The 24,807-nt window shown below is 47.9% G+C and overlaps 1 protein-coding gene and 1 long non-coding RNA gene across 3 annotated transcripts in view; one reads left to right on the plus strand and one right to left on the minus strand.

Annotated features, from left to right (window-relative positions):
* Positions 1-600: 600 nt before the first annotated feature.
* Positions 601-6,853, minus strand: LOC124511383 (uncharacterized). 2 transcript variants are annotated; one of them, XR_006961878.1, is made up of 4 exons: positions 6,669-6,853; positions 5,845-6,064; positions 5,264-5,479; positions 601-886 (listed from the first exon to the last, which is right to left on the minus strand). It is a non-coding gene; the product is annotated as an uncharacterized LOC124511383 (long non-coding RNA). The 2 variants fall into 2 exon arrangements; XR_006961877.1 differs by lacking the exon at positions 6,669-6,853 and having other exon boundaries at positions 5,845-6,657.
* Positions 6,854-6,937: 84 nt separating this feature from the next.
* The window catches only part of B3GLCT (beta 3-glucosyltransferase), a 119,205-nt gene continuing 101,335 nt past the window's right edge, over positions 6,938-24,807 (plus strand). Inside the window, exons 1-2 of the mRNA XM_047078539.1 lie at positions 6,938-7,164; positions 22,670-22,719. Of these exons, the coding sequence (XP_046934495.1) occupies positions 7,089-7,164; positions 22,670-22,719 (126 nt within the window). The 5' untranslated portion in view covers positions 6,938-7,088. The remainder of the gene's footprint in view (positions 7,165-22,669; positions 22,720-24,807) is intronic.

The raw sequence follows: 24,807 nt of genomic DNA on the forward strand, positions 1-24,807 counted from the left end.
ACGAGTTTTCCAAAATTCAAGTTTCATGTCAAAGCCTGAATTTTACCGTTGGCAGCGAATGCCATCCGTTATTTTTTCCTGGAAGTGACAGGCTCACTTTGTTTCTTTTTGAGAAAGTGTGTGCCCGGTCCCCGAGGTTGAAGAGCCATGGTTTGTCAGTCTATCAACTAACAATGGTGTTGTGCAGGGGGAAAAAAACAAGCATCCGGTTCAGTGATCACACGAGTGCGTTTTCTTGAGAGGATGTCAGAGTTTGAAATATAGAAGTCCTTTGACGCCACACCTCAGTTTCGCCACACAAAATATCAAAAAGGCATGTACTCACGGCGTCATTTAATAAGATTAGTAATTCGTACTGTTCCGTTAAGCGGTAACTTGGCTTTTGTGTTGCCGTTACCACTGCCTTGATTAGCGCTGAGCCAATACAACAGCACTTTGACCCGTGCTGCTTTTCACCATTGGTGGAAATTCAACACAGATGAAAAAGCAAATAACATGTTAGTGTTGTCACAGAAAGTTTTGAGAGCTGCGTGAAATAATCGTCTTGAGAATTGAACAAAACGTTATTTAACGAGAAGTAATGCCTGTAGAGCCCTTGGCTGAGTACGTGGTGTATACGTGTTTATTAAATATTAGCTATGACTATTAGGCCGTTGATTCTGTGAGGGTGTAGCTGTCAGTAATAATGGTAGTAATGATGAACTGCCATTTGTTTCTCTACCAATTCGCTCCTCCGGCCGATCTCTGTTTTAGTTCGTTGCTCCGTCCGTCTCCTTCTGCGGTCTCTTCGCTCCAGCCAATAGCCGTTCACCCACGAGAACTGGATGGTTGATCTGCCCTCTGTCACGTCTTCACCCTGATCCCTTCTCTTCCTGCTGCTGCCACCCTGGTTAAAGAGCACAACTTTGTGGAAAGAAAGTGCCACCAAAGGCAGTTCAGGCTGTTGGGGTTTGACCTGCCTGAGATTCACTTTACCGCTCTGCAGAGCGAGGAGAATGGCCCTTTTATGTATACTTTTTGGGAGGGTTAAATGAAGTCACATAGTTGAAAGTAATTATATTAGTTTCGGGTGTGCTTTTTTTTTTTTTTAACCATTCTTTCTGCTTTTCCTTCCTCTCTCCAATTCATCCAAAGTGTTACCGTTGAATTAATTTTTTCACAGCATAGCCCTTTCAGGAAATCAGGACACAACACACATGAACAGGGAACATTACGTACCGGGTTTTCTGACAGCGGTTGCAGACTTAGGACACAAGACAGGCCTTAGGAGCTACGGTGTCACGGTGGAGGGTTTTGTCATTACCACTGAAACACCTTTCCCATCTCTCCACTGCCCTTCCTGCGACACTCAACGGAAGGTCAATCTCCTTAGCATGGCATTTAACGTCCTCCTCAAGGCAGCCCGAACTGGCTTCTCCTTCATATTCCCTATGTGCCGGCCAAACTGAACTCCTCAGTCTTTGAACTCGTAGCTCCCAGCTTCCATGTTACTGGCCGCCCTGTTCTCTCTGTTGCAATGCCCTTCTCACCTTCTCTCGCTGCAGACAGCCCCTTTGACCCTTAACCCGCAGTTCAACTCCCCGTGTGCGAGACCTTCTTCCGCCCCGCAGGTGGATGTGCTAACCTTCTCCCTGCATTTCTGTCATACTCTGTTCAGATGCTTCTTAGAGTGCTTTCCATATTCTACACAAGCTCATGGCTACTCATGTGCATCTCGGTCCTCTCCACCAGACTGTGATCTCCCCAGGAAACGCGTTTCTCTTCCCAACCTCAGCAGGTCCTGTGGGGGCCTCCTACCTGCCGTTACTCTCTGACATGTTTATTGATGGATAAGTGAAAAAGAATTGTGTTCGTTTTGTTGAGTTTATTAACCAGGATCCTACACCTGAAAGCAGCTGTTGTAAAAGAAATGACTATTTATTGGCAACAGCACCCAAAACACCAACACATTTCATGTAAGCTGCTGTGCATTTATGACCCACACCTTCTGTTTTTAATAAAAGTCTTAATAAAAGCACCACATAGCTATTATTTATTTATTTATGTTTTCTTCATTTTCTTTCATTAATTTCTGGTAATTTCTAACAAATAGGGTTGTATCTCCTTGGTTACGTTTATTACTAGGTATTTTATTCTTTTTGATGCAATTGTAAACGGGATTGTTTCTCTTTCTGATGGTGAATTATTAGTATATAGAAACCCAACAGATTTTTGTATACTTATTCTATATCCTGCAACTTTACTGAATTTTTTTTATTAGTTCTAAGCTTTCTGATGGAGTCTTCAGCGTTTTCTACATTTAATATCCGGTCGTCTGGAAATAGTGGGGATCCCACTGTTGGTGGGAATGTAAGCTGGCACAGCCACTATGGAAAACAGTATAAGGGTTCCTCAAAAAAGTAAAAATACAACTACCATAGGATTCAGCAACTCTACTTCTGGGTATTTATCCAAAGGAAACGAAAACCAATTGGAAAAGGTATCTGCACCCCAATGTTCATTGCGGCATTATTTACAATAGCCAAGCTATGGAAAAAACCTGTGTCCACTGATAGATGAATGGGTAATGAGAAAAGAATAAAGAATATTATTCAGCCACACAAAGGAATAACATCTTGCCATTTGCAACAACATGGATGGACTTTGAGTAAATAAGTCAGACAAATACTGTATGATCTCTTTTATATGCAGAGACTAAAAAATATATGTATATATAAAAAAAATAAACAAGCTCATAGATGCAGAGAATAGATCGGTTTCCAGAGGTAATGGGTGGGGGATAGGAGACATGGGTGAATTATTATTATTATTATTATTATTATTATAGTTTAAATAAATTGACTATTAAGAATGGATCCTAGAGGGGCGCCTGGGTGGCTCAGTCGGTTGTGTCCGACTTTGGCTCAGGTCATGATCTTGTGGTTCACGGGTTCGAGCCCCAAGTTGGGCTCTGTGCAGACAGCCCAGAACCTGGAGCCTGCTTTGTGGATTCTGTCTCCCTCTCTCTCTGCCCCTCCCCCACTCGTACTCTGTCTCTCTCTCTCTCTCTCTCTCTCTCTCTCTTTCAAGGAAAAAAAAAAGAATGGATCACAGAGGAGATAAAATATACTTAAATTGCTTCAAAAAAACTCAAACACAGACACTTCCCGTTGCTCATGTTGATACAGCTATCAGGAGCAATCCCTAATCTTACCGAAAACTGGAGGATATGTGATTCCAGAAAGAAGAACAAAAGCAGATGATCTACTTCTGTTTAGAAGTTTCTAGGAGGTAGCTTTTTTTTTTTTTTTTTCCTTCAGAGAAGTGTTTGTACCACACGGTATCTTCAAAAGAACAGAAAATCTGATGGTAATAGCCTTGGATTGGTGGGCTTGTCCTGGGGGCCTGCTGAGACCGTAACTTTTATTTCCTGGATCTTGGTTCAGGGCTGTTGGTTTGTTAAGAATCCTGCGGATAAGCCTCTTGGGCTAAAAGTCTTGTTTGGAAGTCTGGCCTGATAGGTTTCACCTATGGCTTTTGAATAGCTTTGGAAGCAAAGCGAGACCGGCTCCTCTAGGGCTTTGGAGAGGCCCCCTTATTTGTGTTATCAGGGTGTTCCTCTTGAGCACCTGCTGCAGGGGGAGGTTGTGGCCACTGGATCTACTCTGAACCACGAAGTTTCTTGCTGTGTGTCTCTTCTTCCTGTCTTACACTTCTCCCACAGGGAATAAAGATTCTCTTGCTTCCCTAAAGCTTAAAGCATCAGGTGAAGTGACGCGTTGCTCTCCTGTTACCAGGTGTGCACGGATTCTGGGGATGACTGGCATGACTGGCCAGGTGGTTACATCATGGGTCTGATTTACAATGACCTTATGTCCTAGAGATCCAGTTTTGGACATTCTAGTCCACTGTCAGACCCTAGGCTTGATTTTAGGTTTTTGAAAAGAATCCCTAAAGCCACTTCTCTGTGTGTGAAGAAAACGGCTCTCCTGAAGGTGAGAGGGCCCTAGAGCGGAGAGTTGGAATCTGTCCCTTGGTCTTTGCTGCTATGGGAACTTGCAAGCCGTGGGAGAGAGGTAGCAGACGGGGAGAGGGCTGCGCACGAAGCCTGGGCCACCCTATGGCCGCTTCACAGCCCACCAAACTTCTTTAGACTGATCTGCTTTGTGCGTGTTGTGTCTCTGCCTGGGACGCCTTTCCTCCTTTTCTCAGCCCAGGATCCTAGGTCTCCTTTAAGACCCTGCACAAGTCACTTTGGCCTTACTGATGGATTCCCATGGCCACCATTTTGTTTTCCCCTCTGTATGTTCCAAAGTGTTTCCATCCACCTGTACTGTAGCACTTATCACAGGGCAAAAAAATTACTTAGGAACATTTTTATCTCCCTAACTGGACTGTGAGTTTGTGCTCAATGCCATGTTTTATGCTTTGCATCCAAAGCCTTAGCAATGGACACGTGGGCTAGAAACCATTCACTATCAGTTAAATGAACGGATTCTGGCATCTGGGTCTATAGTTAGTATAAGCTCAGAAACCATCTGTTTGGAGCTTGCTTATTAGATTATTTGGCTATCTATGGTTTTATGCATAGGTCTTTATATTCTTCTGTGGAATTTAGAAAATTCTTTTAAAAACTACCAGACTGTTTTAATTATGTTGTCACAGGCCCTCCTCCCCAGAAAGAGGGGACTCCTTGCTTCATTCCCGCACAGGGGAGGGGCATACTTTCAGGGGTCAGTATGGGGGTGGCATCTGGAATTAAGATGCGTGACCCCCAGGAAGACAGAGATAAGGCATGCTCTTTTTTCATATCACAATCTTAGAGTTTACGAGATTTACGCGTTTGCATGGAGAGTGGTCCCTTACAGTTGGTGTTTCAAATAGCAGAAGAGGCACTGAGGCACGGGGTGCCTAACCACGTATCTGTTAGTGTCCTCATGAGCACATTTTGTTTCAGTTAACTTTCAACTTGTTTTTGGGAGAGGGAACTCCCAGGAAGTCCATTTATCATATGACCAGAGTAAGTGAAAGGTAATCCTTTTTAAAATGTGAGTTATGGAGCTTTGTAACGTGCCATTTATCTATGTCTACTGTGGAACGGAAGAACGCTGGGGCAGATTTGTTACTTAAACAGAGTGTGCTCCCTGTTGTCTTTGGGGCTCCATTTCCCACACCTTGTTCCAGCACACAAAATACTCTCACGTGGTGCATTTTGACAAGAACGTTGATTGAGCACTTAAGAGTTGCCTGTTACGAAATGTGGAGTAGGTATTTGAACACATACCTGGTAAGTAAGCTGCTTAATTATTAGGCTTCTGTTCTTTTTAAACACATCTTGTTTTGATACTCAAAATCAAATACATGTGGCGGGATGTTTTCTCGGAAGAACGCTGAACAGCTTTGGACGCTGGAAACCTTCTAGAACTTTTAACCAGGCAGGCAGGTTTTAGAAGATAAAAGGGATCGAGGCAGTCAACCATGAATTTGAAAAGAAGCTTCACTAAAAAAAAAAAAAAAAAAAAAAAAGAAAGGAAGGATTCTTACATGTCTCTTTTTGTAAAAATAGTTATTGACATGTAGCCACAAACCCCGGCTGAATAACAAGATCGCGCCATTTGCATTCACGCAAAATGGACGACACACAAGGTATTCAGTTTCCAGTTTCAAGAAGTCCGTACGAACCAGAGAGAAAACCCACAGTCTCTAGACGTCCTTGTTAAAGCACTGGCAGCAGGTGTTGCACGTTGGGCAAACAACAATATTATCCTAACGCATTCAAGGCTAAGCCCCACGATGGTCTCCACCTTTATAAGGCTCAACAAGCATTTATTCAGCACCTGCTTTGCTATCATCCTAACACCTTACTTGTATTCCCACCACCTGGCACCGGTCTTCTTTTAACGTTTAGCGAGTGGGTGAACAGTGGCCCGTCCGTGTGGAAGGTGCCGGTGTGCTTAGCACCGTTGCAGGCACAGAGTAGGCATCCAACAAATACGATGAGGTATGAATGAAAACACCCACACAGGCTTCAGGAGGTCATGGTCTAATCTCAGGTGGGTGATGGGCACTTGGTCCTGTATGCTTTCTAGGAGAGAGAAAGGAGTCAAGGCTTGGGGGAGGCACAAAGCAGTGAAGAACCATTAGAGGGGATTCAGAGTTCTCGGTTATTGCTTTCCTCCTCTGCCCACCACACAGCACAAGGGGGCCAGACCTCGCCAGGGCTTCCACGTCTCCTGGCTGGGGAGGGAAGCCCCTGAACAGTCCCATGGGGACAAGAGGGTCTCTCCACATGAGGCTTACACGCGTCACTTCACTTCTCTGTATATCAATTTTTATCATACGTTTTGAAAAAAACTACACCCTCCCTCTTCCATTACGGTGAACCGCTTAAAATTACATTTACACGAAATTACATTTACACAAACTTCTGTCGAAAGCCAAATTCCAGGCCTAAGCTCTTGGCCAAAGCCCATTAAAGGGGGATATTAAGTAAATTAGTTGAGCTGATTAAAAACACCTTCATCAAAGTAGAACACTGGTGCCAACAATATTAAGAGTTGAATTATTGATTTTTTTTTTAATGGCCGATGATACGTTAGCAGGGAGGAAAAAGTCCTTCTCCTTTCCTTCCTGTCCCCCCCCCACTTCTCCCGTCCCCCACTTTGGGAGCGAGAAGGGTAACTACTGACCTACTCCTGGAGATCCCGGAAAGGGAGGTGACGGAGAAGTGGGGGGGGGGGGACAGGAAGGCAGAAGATGGGGTCCAGGTAAGGGAGAAGAGGGAGAAAAGGAGTGGAGACTAACGGCCGGAGGGAGCAGAGGCTAGGGTCGCTGCGGAGGTGCAGCCACCTCTACCCACACCGCGTCGCGGGACCCCGGGCACAGCCGCGGGCCAGGCAGGCGCTGGAACGGGCACGGGGACGCTCCCCAAGCCGGCCGCCAGAGGGCGCGACCGGAGCCGGCGCGGCGGAGCCCGAGGAGGGAGGAGGGGAGCCGGCGGAGAAGGGTCAGCCGCGGCGGCAGGGGCGGCAGCGGTAGCGGCGCAGCTCCGCTCCCCGCGCGTCTCCCGTCCCCGCGCTCCAGCAGGGCGCACGGTCCCCGCCGCCGGGATGCTGCCGCCCGCCGGCCGCGGCCGCCGCCGCCTCGCACTCCCGGCGCTGCTCTCGCTCCTCACCTGCTCCCTGGGTAAGTAGCGGGCGGCCCGGGCGCGCACGGGAGAGGCGTGGGCTTCCCGGGCGCTGCCGCCCGCGCCCCGCGTCCGCGCGCGGGAGGAGGCGGCGGGCGGCCCAGCCCTGCCCCGCGGGCGCCCGCGTCCCGCCGTCCCGTCCCCGCCGCGCCGGCGGCAGCGCCCCCTCGCGGCGTCCGGGCGGGGGGGACCCGGCTCTCCGGGACCCCGGGGCGCCCCGCGCCCGGCCCCTTTCGGCTCGCTGGGTCCCGCCGCCGCCCCGGCCCCGCTCGCGTCTGCCCGCCTCCTTCCGCCGGGAGCTGGCGGCCGGCCGAGCCGGGAGGGCGAGGCGCTCACCCCCACAGGAAGCGCTGAGTAAATGTGCAACTGCGAGAAACTTTGAGAGGAGGGAAGCGGCGGCCGCGGTCCCGCCCCCCTGCCTTCCGCCCGCGTCCCGCCTGCCCCGCGCGCCCCGCTCGCCTCGCGCGGGCGCCGCCGGCTGGAGGCGAGCGGGTGGCCAGGCGTCCGGGCCGCTCGCTCGTCCCGCACCCCCGCGCCCCGCGGGCGGGGGCGAGGGACGGTGTCCCCCCCCCCCACCCCACGTCCGCGGGGTCTTCCGGCCGTGCCCTGGTCTCCCGGGCCGAGACGCCAACTTGGCACCAGCCCCTTCTACGGAGTCCTGGGCCAGCAAGGGAGGATCGGGGTGCCCGGCTGGGCCCTCAGTGTGTGCGGTCGTGGCGTGGGGGAGGCGGTGCGGACGCTTCCCAATCTTGGGTCGCTATGGGGGAAAATCAGAGAACGCTTCTGGAGACAATGCTTGTCGGGTCTGCTGCTGCGGTAATGCCCCTTCCCTTTTTCCCTCCCGGTCTCCTCGCAAGAGTATTTTCTCCACCGTATCGTAAAAGGATGGGGCAGAAGTTAAAAAAAAAAAAAAATCACCGTAATGGACGTGTATGATGAGACTTGTTCAAGGTTGAAAGCTTGGGGGAAGAATTGCTCCCTTTTCAGTGTTCTCAGGGTTATTGTCCTCTAACCCGGACTTTTGGGTTTCCAGTCGGTTAAAAGGCAGTGATTTCAGATTTTTAGAAATGGCAGAATGGTGCAACTTAGGAAAAGACGTAGCGTTATTGCACATTGATTTTTGGTAGCCCACCGGAACCTTTACAGCACGTTTTTTTAATTTGGATTTAAACTCTTCGAATAGGGGCCTTATTTGCGTCCCCGCCCCCGGCATTTCTATAGGTGCTCACTACGTGTGGGAAAATCTAGTGAGATTAATTGTTAATTAATTGTTCACATGCATGATTAAGTAAGCAACAATGCAATTAAAAGCATTCGGGCACCTTGGGCAGAGAAAGCTGTAATTGACGGTGGTGAGCAACTAAACTTGGAGATCTGCTTCAGTGGAAGAATGCATCGCTGGCCAGGGCAGCCCTGGGGGAAGGGGAGGTTGGAGGGGTGGGAGGTTGACTAGGTGACTCTTGGCTGCATCACTTGGCTTGCTGCCTGGGAGTTTTGCACCTAAGCAAATGGGGTGGGTGGTAGCCGAAATTGGCATTCTATTTATAGCACTGCACTTTATAATGCTGTACTGGGGATATAATATTTGTATATAATATATTCAATATATGGGCTGAAACACATTTAAATGTATTGCTACACGTATCTATTTTGCACTGCACTTAAGGGAATAGCTGCACTGCCCAAACTTGATAGTACGTTAAAGGACAGTCAGAATGAACCAGAATGTCAACACATTTTTCGAGATGTCTATTAACATTGTGAAGTTGTCAGATAAGCACAATAAATAAGACGTAAAACCTATTAAAAGGTCCCTGGGAGACATTTGGCTCTGTGAACTGGCTTTCATGGATTTCAAGAATACAGGAAGCTGTGTTCTTCGAGGTCTGAAGTAAATCACGGGTTCAGTTTATTGAGCTCTGCTTTGGTGGTGTTGGGGGAGCACCAAGACGTAAAAAGATGCGGTGCCCGCTCTGTAAATCTCGAAATCAGGAATCTTGGAATCTTGCTAAAACGAGAGATTATGACAGGAGTTCTGACGCATGTGAACAATCCTGATGGGTGAAAAATACTCTAAATATCCCCTTAGAAGTTTGGCCTGGGTATATATAGTTTAGTTTTCCCACAAACTGTAGCATATTCGTTTGAGTTTTCAGAGAAGAGTCAATATAGAAAATTTATTTTAAATCCATATGATTATACAGATCAAATTCACTGTAACTTCAATTCTAAAGTCCAGTGCCAGTTCTAGAATCAGATTTATTCACACCTCTGCGCCAGCCGCTGTGTGGCTTCTAGTGAGTTTGAGCTCCGTTTTCTCCTAGAAAACAGGAGGCATAGACTAGATAAAATACCAGAACTTTGCCATTTCTTACAGTTTTAACAGACTGATCTATTGTGGCAGAGACTGCTCTCTGCTTGCCCAGTAACCCTTGGTTCCTTCTTTTCCAGACTAAGAAAGCCCGTTAGATAATCAGGAGTGTCACCTGACTGCATGTGGAGATAGGGTCTTCAAGGAGTATAATTAAGGTTAAATGATGTCACAAGGGTGGGGCCCAAATCCAACAGGGCCTGTGTCCTTATCGTCCTTATCCTTCTTGGAAGAGGAAGGGACACCAGGGATGCATACAGAGAAAAGGCCATGTGAGGACACCGTAAGAAGACTGCTACCTACAAGCCAGGGAAAGGGGTCTCTGCAGAAACCAACCCCGTTGGCACCTTGATTTGGGACTTCTAGCTTCCAGAACTGTGAGGAGTAAATTTCTGCCGTTCGAACCACCCAGTCTGTGGTTTCTGTTATGGCAGCTCTAGCTGACTAATAATACAGGGAGTGAGGGAAAGGGTGGAGGAATGTGGTGTCGGGGGCGGCAGTGGCAGTGTGGCGAAAACGCATTTCTCAGTGGCCCTTGCAAAGCAGGGTTAGCCACTGAGTTATCTATTGAGATCTTTGGGTGGGTCTCTTGGTAATGGCGGCTGACACAGCTCGGATGCTGGCTTTTTTTAAATTGCATTTTTTTTTGGCCTTTGTTTCATCTTCCTTCCCATTGTCTGTGAATCTGATGGCTGGAGCCGTGGTGGCCATCTTGTGACCATGAGGTGACCTTGAAGACAGAAGCGAGTAGTAAGGACAGTATAGCAGAAAGGATAACACCACCTGGGTGCTAGATGGATGTGGGACACCATGCCAGTCCTGGGTCACTTATTTCCGGACTTGTTGGGCATGATATTAAAAATAAGCCCCTGTCTTCTTTAAGCCTCAGTTGTTTGGGTTTTCGATTACACGCAGCCAGCCTAATCCTGATCGATAACATCTGTGAAGAAGCTCATTTGAACCAATGGTAAAATAAGATACTTTTATCTTTCTTTTTTTTAAATGTTTGTTTATTTTTGACAGAGAGAGAGAGAGAGAGAGAGACAGACAGACAGACAGACAGAGCATGAGCAGGGGAGGGGCAGAGAGGGAGACAGAGAACAGGCTCCAGGCTCTGAGCTGTCAGCACAGAGCCCCACGTGGGGCTCGAATTCACAGACCGCGCGATCATGACCTGAGCCGAAGTTGGACACTCAACCGACTGAGCCACCCAGGCGCCCCTAACTTTTATCTTTCTTATCCCTGTTTCTCCTCTTTATGATTCAGGATTGTATTTCTTAGCATCTGCCAAAGTTAGGGATGATTTTTCATTCTGGTCCAGTTCTTGCTCAGATTCTTTTCACTGCAGTGAATTAGACATTTTGGGACACCAAGAATCAGACCTGATCCCAGGTGTTTTTATTGTTATTTTTATTTTTATATATTTTTAAACCTTCTTATTTCTTATAACAGATATGACTGATACAGGTTTTACCCATCTGGATGGGTAGTCTGGGCCTCAAGTTGATGCAGCCCCCTTGGTCACAGACTTGACCCAAGGGCATTTGCCCAGAGCCAATAGTCAAGCTCTTTAACTGGGGGCATATAAGGAGGGGTGGGGGGGAAGAGCAACTGTTTCAGGTGGGATGGCCAGGGTGGGGAAGAGCTGTCCTGACCCTTCTGTCAACTTTTGTTAACTTGCTCTGAGGCAAGCATCGTAGGCCCAGTACTTGAGCAAGTCCTGGTAATTGACCTCATTTGGACGACGAAGGGCCAGGTGGTTTGTTTTTCTTTTCATTAGAAACATTATAAATCAGGCATAATTTCTAGGCACAAAGGGATTATTTATGGGGAATTTGCAAATGTTCTAGATTTTGCCCCTTTGTAACATATGGGTGATTCATCTTTGGTGTTGCCAGATTCTTGCTTAAGAACAGTGTACAGGAGCATTGATTCCATCTTTCCCAACACAAAGGAAAAATTCTAGGGAGTGTCAGAGGTTCATCAGATCTATTACTGATTGAGAGTCGCCCTTGATTCCGTATTTCAGAGCTCTCTTCACAAGGCCACTCCCAGAGAAACCCGATTCGGTGTAGACGCTGATTTGCACTACTAGAGAATGTCAACAGTAGTATTGAAAGAAAGACCTGTCGGGGCGCCTGGGTGGCGCAGTCGGTTAAGCGTCCGACTTCAGCCAGGTCACGATCTCGCGGTCCGTGAGTTCAAGCCCCGCGTCAGGCTCTGGGCGGATGGCTCGGAGCCTGGAGCCTGTTTCCGATTCTGTGTCTCCCTCTCTCTCTGCCCCTCCCCCGTTCATGCTCTGTCTCTCTCTGTCCCCAAAATAAATAAAAACGTTGAAAAAGAAGAAAAAAAAAAAAAAGAAAGAAAGACCTGTCCTCGAAATTTTTGTTCGTTTATTCAAAAACTGTCGAGTATCTCCATATGTCACGCACTGAGGATATCGCAGGAAGGAGACAGATCTGGTCTGGCTTTCCCCCCGTGGAACTTGCAGTCTCGAGGGGAAGGAACATGTGGAAACAAATTGCACTGTGCTCAGTGTGGCAGAGGAGTTCGGGGTGCTGTGGGAACGCATGTCTCAGGAGGGTCTTTAGCCTGGAGTTTGGAGTCCTGTTTCTCAACAGAGGGCGATCTTGCCCCTGGGAGAACACTTGTCAAGGGCTAGAGACTTTCTGGTGGTCACAGGGATGATTTGGCAGGAAGGGTTAGGGTCAGTGGCCTCTGAGCTCGCGGCGCGGCTGAGCAATCCTAGTGCCCGGGACCACCTCCCCCTGCCCAGAATCAGCGATCGGTCTAGTGTCAACGGTGCCAGGTGCCAGGTTGGGGAACCTTGGAGCTGGGGCTCAAGGAGAGCTTCCTGGAGGAGGGGACATCAGAGCTCAGACTGGAAGGGGAAGCAGAAATCCGTTAAATGAAGGATGGGGTTACGCGTGGCAGGGGAAAGAGCTTGGTGCCCAGAGAAACACAGTGCAGAAAGGACTGGGCCTGGAGAGATCGGGAGAGGGGCTGGGAAGATCAGTAGGGGGTCACACAATGCAGGCTCTTGCAGATGAGGGTAAGGACTTGGGACTTTGTCCTTAGAGCAGTGGGAAGTGGCGGAAGGGCTGTCCTAGGAGAGTGACATGATTTAACTTTGCAGTTTGAGAAACTCACTCTGGTTTTCCTATGGAACAGGAATTAAGAGGCGGCCAGCGGGGACGTGTGGGACCAGTGAGGAGGCTGTTGGAATCAACCACGGGAGGGATGATTAACACTCTCTAAGACACGGCGATTGATGGGTACAGTGGGCTGAGAGGAAGGCGGGGGTCACGCATGAATCAGGTTTCTGTCACGAGCTGTGGGCGGCTCCTGGTGCTGTTTACTGATACAGGCGCTAATGGAGAAGGACCAGATTTAAACAGGTTTTTTTATTTTTTTTATTTTTATTTTTTTTATTTTTTTTTAAATTTTTTTTTCAACGTTTATTTATTTTTGGGACAGAGAGAGACAGAGCATGAACGGGGGAGGGGCAGAGAGAGAGGGAGACACAGAATCGGAAACAGGCTCCAGGCTCTGAGCCATCAGCCCAGAGCCTGACGCGGGGCTCGAACTCCCGGACCGCGAGATCGTGACCTGGCTGAAGTCGGACGCTTAACCGACTGCGCCACCCAGGCGCCCCAGGTTTTTTTCTTTTTATTGTAGCTAAATAACATGAAATTTCTCTTAACCATTTTTAAGTGTACAGTTCTGTGGCATTAAGTACCCAGACGTTTTTCTAAAATTTAATTTTAGAGGGAGGTGAGGATGACAAGTTTAGTTTGGACAAGTTGAGTTTGGGGTGCGTGTGAGATAGTCAGGTTCCATGTCAGGTGGGCAGTTAGATTTGTGGGTCTGGAGCTCATAGGAGAGCTTGGCTGTGGAGAGATATGGCAGCAGTTGGAGTATATATATAATATAAATGATATATATGATATATGATATATATGATATAATATGATATAATATATATTGTATAAAATATGTACATATGTATATATACATATAATGTATATAATATGTACATATGTATATGTGTATATACATATAATGTATATAATATGTACATATATATGTACATATAATATATATGTAATATATACATATAATATATATAATATACATATACATACACACACATTTTTTTTTTTTTAAAGAGGAGAGTCTTAATTGGTAAAATAAATCCATGTAAGCTTTTACTCAAAATGTGTGGATATCCAAGATTTGGTAGAAGCTGGGGAAGAAAATAGTCTTTATCTGTCTGATGTAAAGCTGCAGGCTTATCCAAAAAAAAGAAAAAGAAAATGAGTGAAAGCATCATCAAATAAGATTTGAATGTATCTCAATTACAGCAGTGCCTTTTTCTCCAAGGGATAGGACTTCTTTTCACTCCTAAAAGAATATTTTATGATCTGAAAAGGTGATATGTTTTAGTTTACATCATTGCTTGCCGTAAGAAGCCCAAGGCTCTTTACATGTCATGCTGAATTTATCTTCTCCAAATCCTTGAGGGCGGATATGCTGGAGCTTGTGCTTCGTTTATGAGGTGAAGGGAGTGAAGGAAGGTACGTGGCCAAGGCCTGTTGGAAGAATTGCCCCTTTCCATTCCTTGGTGTCTGTCCACCTGTGCACCCCAGTGTGTCAGACTTCACACAGGAGAATCACCTCAGGGTCTTGAAGAGTTCCCTTTGTGAAGGGCTTTTTTGTTAAAATGCAGCTTATGGGGTCCTGGCTCCAGATTTTTCTGATATCAGAAGATCTGAGGTGAGGCCTCTGGATTTGCAGTTTTATCCAGGCCCCAGATAAGTTGTATGTGTTGGCGGGTGCAGGAACCCTGCCTGGCCCACCCCAGGACCAGGTACAAACTGGGGACTCTTACTGGGTGGCTTTCTTGCGTATCTGCAGAATGTAAAGTTGATGGCTAGTTGCTTTGTCTTTAAAATGAAATAAGGAGCTGCTTTGGAGAAAGTGCAGCGTGGAATCGAGGCCCGTATGCCCCGGTCAGGTATTTCTTCTCCTCGGGAAAGGAACCAGAAACCCCAGAATTCAAACTGAGCTTTCTCTGGTTCCACCATCATTTGGCAGGTTTCCAAGGGCTACTGGGGGGGGGGGGGCTGTAGTGTGGGGACCGTAAGTGTCAAAAACTAGAGCAGTGCATTGTGAGAACAAAGGTTTTTGGACAATTGACAAGTTTCTAAGGTGTTAGAACCTCTCAGACTGTAGGTGCCATGGATTCAGTGGTACGGACAGGAAGGGCTTCTGAAACCACTGTTTGTGTTACGAAAATAAGATACCCCACGTTTCAGCTTACGTTGTGTTTCTATAAGTTAGCCACACGGTTAACCGTTCACCACTGCTCTTACAATGTGAAGGAATCACACGAGGTGCTGATTTTTTGGTGGTTGAGTTTATTCTGGAGTGGGTGGTATGACCAGAGATCCTTCTGCCCCTTACCTGTGACTCAGCCCGTGAAACATGCTTTTTGAGGGTGGTGTTTTGAGTCTCTCTCCCAAAACTCTGTCTGAATTGGAATTTTCTTATTTTCACATCCTGAGTGGCATATGGGTTTTCGCATTACTTGTTTAAATGAGATATGAATCAAAGAAGCAAATGATCTTTTCTTTCCTAAAATATACAGCTATTTCCTCTTTTCTTCCCTTCTGTTTAACTGTCCTTCCTATAAATATGTTTACCCTTTGGCACAGAGAGTGTATTGGCCCTTGGCCAACTTTGGTGCCAAGGGAAGAAAAATTTGTATTCCAAACTCCATTTTCCCATTGACTTCTTTGATAAAACAGAAGATGGGTTTCAGATGGAGCAACGTCGAATGGGGGTAGGTGGTGGCTCAAAAGAGGACTGTCGCGCCTCTGTGCTCACTGCCACGCTCGGGGGGGGGGGGAGCCAGGCCCCCTCCTCCGTCACTTCTCTCAACTGGCTGATCACCTTGTAAGTGGTGCAGAACCCGTGGAATGGGGCACAGGGGTTCCCTGCCCCTGAGTGTTGTCCACCTGTCTGCTTGCAGAATTGTGCTTGGCAGCCTCCAGTGCTGTGTGTCTCTTTTCCTGAGTTTGCTACTTGGCATCTGAGCAAAAGGCTCCATAGCTCTTCCCGTAGGTCAGGTAATATCCTGAACCTGTACATGCACCGACTTATTTTCATTCTTGTTTAGTTTCCTCCCTTTTACAGGGACGGAGGCAGGGGCCCCGAGAGGCCAAGTCTCTGGCCCCGTGTTGCTTAGCTACTAAGCGGCAGAGCCTGGATGCCACGAGGTGCGAGTCTAGATTCTGTGTATCTCTGACCAGCGTGCCGTGCTATTCTTTACAGTGGAGCCGGGCCCGGAGGCCCGGTCTCCTGCACTGCAAGCTCTTTCCCTTGTGCTTTGAAACTTTAAGGCGAGAACAGTTTAAAATTTTTTTTTTTATTTTTTTTCAACGTTTATTTATTTTTGGGACAGAGAGAGACAGAGCATGAACGGGGGAGGGGCAGAGAGAGAGGGAGACACAGAATCGGAAGCAGGCTCCAGGCTCTGAGCCATCAGCCCAGAGCCTGACGCGGGGCTCGAACTCCCGGACCGAGAGATCGTGACCTGGCTGAAGTCGGACGCTTAACCGACTGCGCCACCCAGGCGCCCCCAAGGCGAGAACGGTTTAAAAGAACACCTTGTAAATCCTTGAACTACTGCCTTCTGTCTAGCTTCTCCTCTGTGCCTGGCCATTCCTTTTTGTCGTCTTTAGTTTTGTCCCTGAAATGTTGGCGTTGCCTCGCTCCCATCTTTCCCATCCAGGCTTGTGGCTTTGGTTCCTTTGTACAGGGGGGACGCTGCCGGTGCCTCTCCTCTTGACCCCTGTGCCCGGCTCCACACCTGGCTATGGGCCGCTGCTGGGTAGATCCACGGAGTGTCCTCGGCGCCTCAGGATATTGGGAACCGCACTGTTTTCCCACACATCTGCTTCCCCGCCTTATTCTCTAGCTTGTGAATGGCACCCCAGTGGACTCGGCCACTCCATCCGAATCCCGGACTCACCTCCACTCCTTTCTCTCACTCACCAACCCCTCCGGACTCTCCCTTCCCCACCCATTCCATTGGTAGGATCTGTCTCAGCCTGTGCATTCTGCTTTGATATCTCCAACACCTGCTTTTGCTCACAACCTGCTGTGCCCAGATGCTGCCTCGTCTGAATTCTGTCCCGTAGCGTATTTCTCATTGCCTGCTCCATTAGCTTCTTAGCTGGCACGTTTGTGCCTTTTTTTGGTCCCCCCACAGCCTACCCAATAGGCTCCTCCAGAAACCTGTCTAAGGCACACATTTCAATGTGGCACTCCCTTTCTTAGAAGCTTCTCATAGCACATAGGATAGAAGCAGACTCCCTAACGCTGACCCCTTTAATGATATGGCCCCTCCCCCTCCCAGATGTCCCTGCCCCAGCACTTCCATTCCCGGAGGTGTCCCTGCCCCAGTCACCCCCCCCCCTCCCCCAGGGTGTCCCTGCCCCGGTCACCCCCCTCCCCCAGGGTGTCCCTGCCCCGGTCACCCCCCTCCCCCAGGGTGTCCCTGCCCCGGTCACCCCCCTCCCCCAGGGTGTCCCTGCCCCGGTCACCCCCCCTCCCCCAGGGTGTCCCTGCCCCGGTCACCCCCCCTCCCCCAGGGTATCCCTGCCCCGGTCACACCCCCCCCTCCCCCAGGGTGTCCCTGCCCCGGTCACCCCCCCCCTCCCCCAGGGTGTCCCTGCCCCGGTCACACCCCCCCCCTCCCCCAGGGTGTCCCTGCCCCGGTCACACCCCCCCCCTCCCCCAGGGTGTCCCTGCCCCGGTCACACCCCCCCCTCCCCCAGGGTGTCCCTGCCCCGGTCACCCCCCCCCTCCCCCAGGGTGTCCCTGCCCCGGTCACCCCCCCCTCCCCCAGGGTGTCCCTGCCCCGGTCACCCCCCCCTCCCCCAGGGTGTCCCTGCTCCGGTCACCCCCCCCCCCAGGGTGTCCCTGCCCCGGTCACCCCCCCTCTCCCAGGGTGTCCTGCCCTAGTCACCCCCCCCCCCCAGGGTGGCCATGCCCCAGTCTTTCCCTCCCCCAGGTGGCCATGCCCCAGTCACTCCCTCCCCTCACATATCAATTCTCTGGGCACATTGGACTGTTTGTTAACCAAGCTTTGATGCAGAAGCCTGTTTCCAGGCCTCCTTGCTCTTGTAATTTGAAATCTCTGCTGCCTGGAATTTACTTCCTCAGGCACTGTGTCGAGCTCGCCCTAAGCAGTGCTTTCCTCCCTTTAAGCCTCCCCTTCCCTCTGCTGCCCTGCCTTGGGTGAGCTGCCCTCTGTCTGCACCCCAGGTGCTCCCTTGGGGACTCCCGTCAGAACGACAGCTGTTGGAGTGGACACTTGTATGCTTGGCTGTTGACCGAGGGACTCCTCTCTCACATGAGCTCCTTGGGCAGCTGCTTATTCGTCTTCCCCAGCTCCTGGCATATTGTGTGGCAGTCATACACTCTCTGATTTTCTGTTTAACAAATGAAAATATAAGTTCATACTGCTAATGAGCTGCGAAGGCCCAAAGCACTCGGCATGTGCCAGGCCCCGTTGCGGAAACATAACGTTTGTTAAACCGTTGATCTTTGGCCACATGCCTGGGCTGGTTCTGTCCTCTGCCCACGGGGAGTGCCTGGGGCCCTTCATCCTCAGGCTGGGCGCTGGTGCCTCCAGGTGGGCGGATGGCTGCGGCCCAGTGTGGCCACGACCCCCAGGGACAGCAGATTGGTCTGAAAAGGCAGGCCCTGCCCCCTGTTGCTGGGTTGGGGTGCGATCCTTTCTGTCCCCTCTGCTGGCATGGATTATCTTCAAAGCAGGTAATTGGAACTAAGTAAATTGGCTGTGGGCTGTGTACCCTGGAGCTTAAGGCCTCCTCTGGAGGACCTGGAATTAAACCTGGAAAGCTCCGGGAAGCCGGAGCCACTGGGGGAGGAGCCGCACTGGGTGAAGCGTTTTGTAAGTAGGTCACGGCAAAGAAAGTGAAGCCCCGCCGGCTCCCTCCCACAGCCTGGCGGAAGAAAAAGTGGGGCAGAGCCCGTGTGAGACCCTGAGCCCGCAGGGCCACCAGCTGCAAGCTTCCCGTGAGTGCTGTGGCTTCGGCCGGATGGCGGAGAGGGCCACGCGGTTTCAGTCCCTCCCTCCAGGCTCCTGGGTAGGGCCGCGACCACCCACCGCCTAGACGCCGCCCAGGCTGGCCCTAAGCGTGGTACCACCGGCAGCTTTATGGCCCCGTCCGCTGAGTTTGCAACATGTGGAACCGCACACTAAACGCTTTACGCAGTATCTCACTCGATCCCGCGTCTTCGTGTTTTCTGTTTTCGTTTTTGTATTTAATCTGGTTTTCTGTGATTGCCGTTCTTGGGAGAGTCTGGGAGGACAGTCCAGGGAACAGGAACAAAACGGAGTTAGGAGGTGCAGTCATCTTTCCTGCAGGGGCGTGGGGTCCCTGACTCCCAACCAGGAACAAGATAAGATAGTTGATTAGTGTTGCTTAAATGCCTTGCAATGAATTCCTCTCCAGTTTTCCGGCACTCCAGGGTTTAGGCTGGCCTATAAATCTTAGTCCCAGGTTAGTTGTAAAATCTTGATTTATCTCTCAGAATAGGTGTGCTAACACATTAGTTGGCTTGAATTATTTAAAGTTATCACGGGAAGGTCTTATTTCTATTGCCCGTCCTGATTTGCACTTTAAATATAGTTCCCTGCAGCAATTCACAGGAATTCATGTTGAAAATAGAAAAGGGAAAATTACTTTTAAACAGCAGTTTGGCATATAAGAGCATGATTTACCTTGGAATAGTTCTCCAACTGCACATTAAGGCCAAGCTTTCAAGAATATTTTTTCCCCGCTGAATCTGGAAATTAGTATGAAACCAAACAGCCAACATCCAGCCTCACGCGACCACTCCCTTTGGCAGAGCAGGGGGGATCCCTTCCTCCCTCCCCGCTCCCCCCTCCCCTCCGTTGGCTCCCAGTGTTACAGTCCCACTGTCACAGTCCCACTGTAGGGACTGTATCCTGTTAGGGTTGTTGGAGGTGACAGGCACATCCTTACCTTACTTGCCCGGTTTTCTAACTTTTCTCCTCAAATTTCACCATTTCTCCTTTTTCACGTGCTTGAAGTGTGAAAGCTCGGATTTTGTTGGCAGGAATTTTAGAAAGGATCCATTGTTTTAAGGTTGGATTTATTAGCGGTCTAGCATATGCTGTGCCTTCAAAACGCATTTGGTTCCCCGGTGATTGGTTTAGATTATGGAAACATAAAGGTAAAAGCAGAAGGCAAAAAGATATTTGCTTATATTCATTTAATGAGGATTATCTTGCCCTGTGATTTGCTCTTATACCTGAGAGTGACTCCGATGCATGTCTTATGTTAGTGCTGTACTTATTTATTTAGTTTTTGTAAGTAAGCTCTGTGCCCAGCGTGGGACTTGAACTCACAACCCCAAGATCGAGTCACGTGCTCTACTGACTGAGCCAGCCACGTGCCCTTATGTTACTGCTTTAAATATTACATAATTTATTTCTATCGGGGAAATTTCACAGCAGAATGTCATAGGGACAAATGATGGTTTTGTGTGTGTGTGTTTTTTTTTAAAGAATATCTTAACTCCAGGCCTTTGTATTTTTGGAAGGAACTAAAATCTAGTTTACTCTTAACTTCAGTTAAGCCTCGCCTGAATAAAGGTATGCTGTCTTGATTACGACAAAGAGGATTTGTAGAATTCACTTGATTTATTGGGAATGTCTTCCTCCCATGTAATTCCTTCATTAAATGTACTCAAATGACATTAGTTGCTGGCTTATGAAAGGTGATGTGTTCGTACCTTTCAGAACCAATACCAAATAAAGGCATGTTTTCTTCAATATAGAGTCTGCATTCTAAAGGACTTTTGTGTTGACATACTCTTCCTTTTCACATAGCCATCTGGCCTGCAAAAAAAGTGAGGTAAGACTAAATCCTGTTTATTAGATGATGAGTCACTGAACGTGTTAAGCTGAGAAGGTTTTTTTTTTTTTTTTTTTTTTTATCTTGACAAAAGAGGGAATTCTAGCCCGGGGAGCTTTGACTGTCTGTGTTTGGAATTAAGAATTGATGGAGTCGGATTTTGGACTCAGAGTCGAGTCTTAGATTGACCATGGTTGTTATATCCTGCAAGTTGTTAGAATGTTCTATTTCCTGCAATTCTGTGGTGCTAAGTGGTATTAACATGTTGTGACTTCCTTATATGATCGTTAATAATTCTATTTCTGATATCTTCTCGAGGGCTTTCACTGTGCATGCTAGTTTGGAGGTTAATAAAATAAGACCAAACCAAAGAATTAAATACCCAGAAGCAGAATTTAAAATGGTGTTTGGGCTTAAATCTTTCTTTTTAGAAGTTCATGAATGATTGGGGCTTTTTGGTTGCCGCCTGTGTGTGTGTGTGTGTGTGTGTGTGTGTATAAAATGAAAAAGTAGATCAGATCCTGGTGAAAATAAATTGGTTGTGGGGGGGGGGGGGACACAGTAAATTCCTTCATTTTGCTGGTGGATATTCCCTAGCATAAGGAGTATACAGCCTGTAAGTGATGTGGTCCCAGGGCCATCACAAAGACTTGCATTCACTCATTCATTCATTTGATCAGTATTTGTTGACCTTCTCCTATGTGCTGGCTGTGTTTTGGGTGTGGGGCACCACCTTCCTGCCTTCACAGAGCTTACAATAAACTAATGTGTAAGGCGAGCAATAAATACGTATTACGTCAGTGGTGGTAAGTGCTGTGCAGAAGAATAAAGCAGAATGAGGAACGTAAGGAGGGGTGGTGTTGGGGATTTATTATTTATATGAGGTGGTCTCAGTGGGGCCTCCCGTAACATCTGCTGTTACCTAAATTTCACACGTAGAGGTTCATTTGCCTTACGGTTCAGGCTCACCCTGCCTTTTGAGATGCCATCTTGGAAATGGAAGTGATTAAACCACGTTCATTTTGCGTCTTAGTGTGAATACGTTTTAGGTTATTTCCTTGGAGCAAATGTTGATGGGAGAGGACTTGAGGCAGTGCATGTCTGCGGGTGGGGGGTAGGGAGGGGTCAGAGGCATCCGAATGGGGAAGGTGTTCTCCCGCCTCTCGGGAGGGCCTCCTCTGTTACCCCAGGAGACCTACCACTGAAGCTTCTTGTACCACATTACAGCTCCGTGGAATCGGCCGTCCGGCCCTTTGAGTCCATTACTGCTCTATGGCATTGCCCATTTTCTCCGGGGGATGCTAATTGGAGACAGCAAACGCTATGAGACGCTTTCCTCTTAGCTCCTCAGGGGAAGTGCACGATAACATTAAAGCATATTATTTTTGTCTAGTTAACCTGCCTGCCTGTTGGGTTTATTATTTTGCTTTATATTTTCAAAGTGTTACTGTCATGTTGTTGTTGTTCTAAATGTGGAGCCTAGATGTGTCTCTAGGGTACAGGGATGCCTTTATCTGTGGGCTCCAACTTGAAACCTTAAATCGTTCTAAATAGGGAATGATCTTCGCTCCTCTCGCTGTCTTGGCCCCACTGCATTAGTGGGTTCTGTGAACGGCCCCTGCGTGAGGCAGCATTATCTGCACCACACTTCCAGCCCGGGAGCCTCTGAGACGGAAAGCTTGCCCCAGATTCAGCTCTGTTGCTTGCCAGGCTCTGGCAGTGATCGTGCGAGGAGGGAGTTGAACTGCTTCCCGCTGGATTCTCAGGAATCCCCCCTTTGCTTTGGAAGGCACCGTCGAGTTGCTAAGAAGTTGTATTTTGTACACATCAATTTCGTAGTTTATATCCGTAGACACACGTGGTATGTGCACAGGTTCCAATTCCTTTGAGGTTTATTTCTTCAGCTTGGTAGCCTAAGCACGTTGGCTGTGCACCGATGAATAATTTCAGGTCCGGAGATGAACGCGGCCAGTGGTACTAGTTTGCAGCAAATGCAGCTGGTTTTAAAAATGAGCAAAAATATGTCTTCTTCAAGCACCCTTCCCCCCCCCCCCCCCCCCCCCCGTTTTAAGCCAGACTGTTAAGCCAGACTGTTAAATATGAGAATGAATCTTAACTGGTGATCTTAATGTAAAAATGTTTTCTTTTTTCCAGCTTTTGCTTTGGTTTCTGAAGATACAAAGAAAGAGGTCAAGCAATCTAAGGTACTAATTCTAATGATCAAATCTATTCTTCCTGTCTGAGATTCACTTATATTTTCTTTAATGGCAGCTGTAATGATTTTATCTTACAATAGTTCTCAGGTTTCTTTTCACGAATTAATGAAATGTTGGTCCATGCAGATTTTTAATCTCTCGTGGCAACCTGCAGATAAACTTGCTTTATTTATTTTTTATTTTATTTTTTTGAATTTAAATCCAAGTTAGTTAACATACAGTGTAACAATAATTTCAGGAATAGAATTTAGTGATTCATCACTTACATGTAACACCCAGCGCTCATCCCAACAAGTGCCTTCCTTAATGCCCATCATCCATTTAGCCCATCCGCCCACCCCACATCCCTCCAGCAGCCCTCGGTTTGTTCTCTGCAGTTAAGAGTCTCTTATGGTTTGTTCCCTCTCTGTTTTTTTTATCTTATTTTTTAGATAAGCTTGCTTTAAAAAAAAATCCCTTAGTAGTTATAGCAGACCAAGTAGGTTTCAAAAAAAGTATTTTGATATGGATTTAGACATCATAGAAGTCTTGCTGGGATGCCTTAGTTTTCTCTAGTCTGACCACATCTAAACTTGGGCTGCATTTTCCCAGTCTGAGAGAGAGAAGTAGTATGCTGTGTCCCCGGGGTCACAAGAGCCTGAGTCTCCCTCACTTTGTAGGTGGCACCGTGTGGCAGTACTGAAGATGACTGCCAGGCTTTTTGCACGGTTGGGACCAGGAACCGAGACCCCGGGACTTGATGGAGACGGGATAAAACTCAGCCAAAAATCTCAGAGCGGCTGCTTTCCCACAATTGTTTGTGTTCAAGAAACTCATCTAAAGCTTACCATTTCGGCTTTGCGCTAGATGAGTTTAGCAGATAAGAAAGAGAAACCATATTTGAAGAATGTGAGTTGTCTTTATCATATTCGCTAAGGTTCGGTCCACTTCATTTTTTTTTAATCTCACGATTAGCGTAACAGTGTTTTTGATTTTTATTTTTTGTAATGTTTGTTTATTCTTGAGACAGAGCATGAGCAGGGGAGGGGCAGAGAGAGAGGGAGACACAGAATCTGAAGCAGGCTCCAGGGTCTGAGCTGTCAGCACGGAGCCCGACACGGGGCTCAAACCCATGAATTGTGAGATCGTGACCTGAGCCGAAGTCGGATGCTTAACCGACTGAGCCACCCAGGCGCCCCAAAACATTTTTTTTTTTTAAATAGAATGTTTCTTTTGTCAACACAGCGTTGTCTTTTCTAACTATACTGTGGGTTTCCTACACAGGAACAATAATAATACTTTCCTTTGGTTTTAAGATCCTTTATGGTTAATAAAACATTTTCAGACATTTCACTTAAAACTTGATCTTCTCAATGATCTTGTTATTGCCAAGCAAAAGAGATATTCCCATGTCCAGGCACACCTCAGGGAGGATGTGGGTTTGGTTCCACCGCAGTAAAGAGAGTTAAATGCATTTTTTTGGTTTTAAGTGCATAATAAAAGTCCTATTTAAACTATATTGTTGTCTGTTAAGTGTGCGATAGCATTATGTCTAAAAAATATACATACCTCAGTTGCAAAGTACTTTATTGCTACAAAATGCTAACCATCATCTGTGCTTTCAGTGACTTGCGATCTTTGAGCTGGTGGAGGGTCTTGCCTCAATGTTGATAGCTGCTGACCGATCAGGGTGGGCTTCCTGGAGACTGGGGTGGCCGTGGCAGTTTCTTAAGACGACAGTGAATTTTGCCTCCTTGATGGACTCTTCCTTTCACGAACGACTGCTCTGTAGCCTGTGATGCTGTTTGATAGCATTTCACCTACAGTAGATCTTCTTTCAGAACTGGAGTTAGTCCTCTCAAATCCTGCTGCTGCTTTATCTACTAAGTTTGTGTAATATTCCAAATCCCTTGTCGCTTCAACAAGCTTCACAGCATCTTCAGCAGAGGCAGAGTCCATCTCGAGAAACCACGATTCTTGCTCAGCCTCGAGAAGCAGTCCTCACCCGATCACGTCCTGTCACGAGATCGCGGCAACGCCGTCCGCGTTCAGGCCCCGCTTCTAGTTCTGGTTCTCTCGCTGTTTCCACCACATCCG

The sequence above is a fragment of the Lynx rufus genome, unplaced genomic scaffold, assembly GCF_022079265.1.
Source record: "Lynx rufus isolate CCGP_SWC_20201006 ecotype Redwood Valley unplaced genomic scaffold, mLynRuf1.p SCAF_1, whole genome shotgun sequence".
NCBI lineage: Eukaryota > Metazoa > Chordata > Mammalia > Carnivora > Felidae > Lynx > Lynx rufus.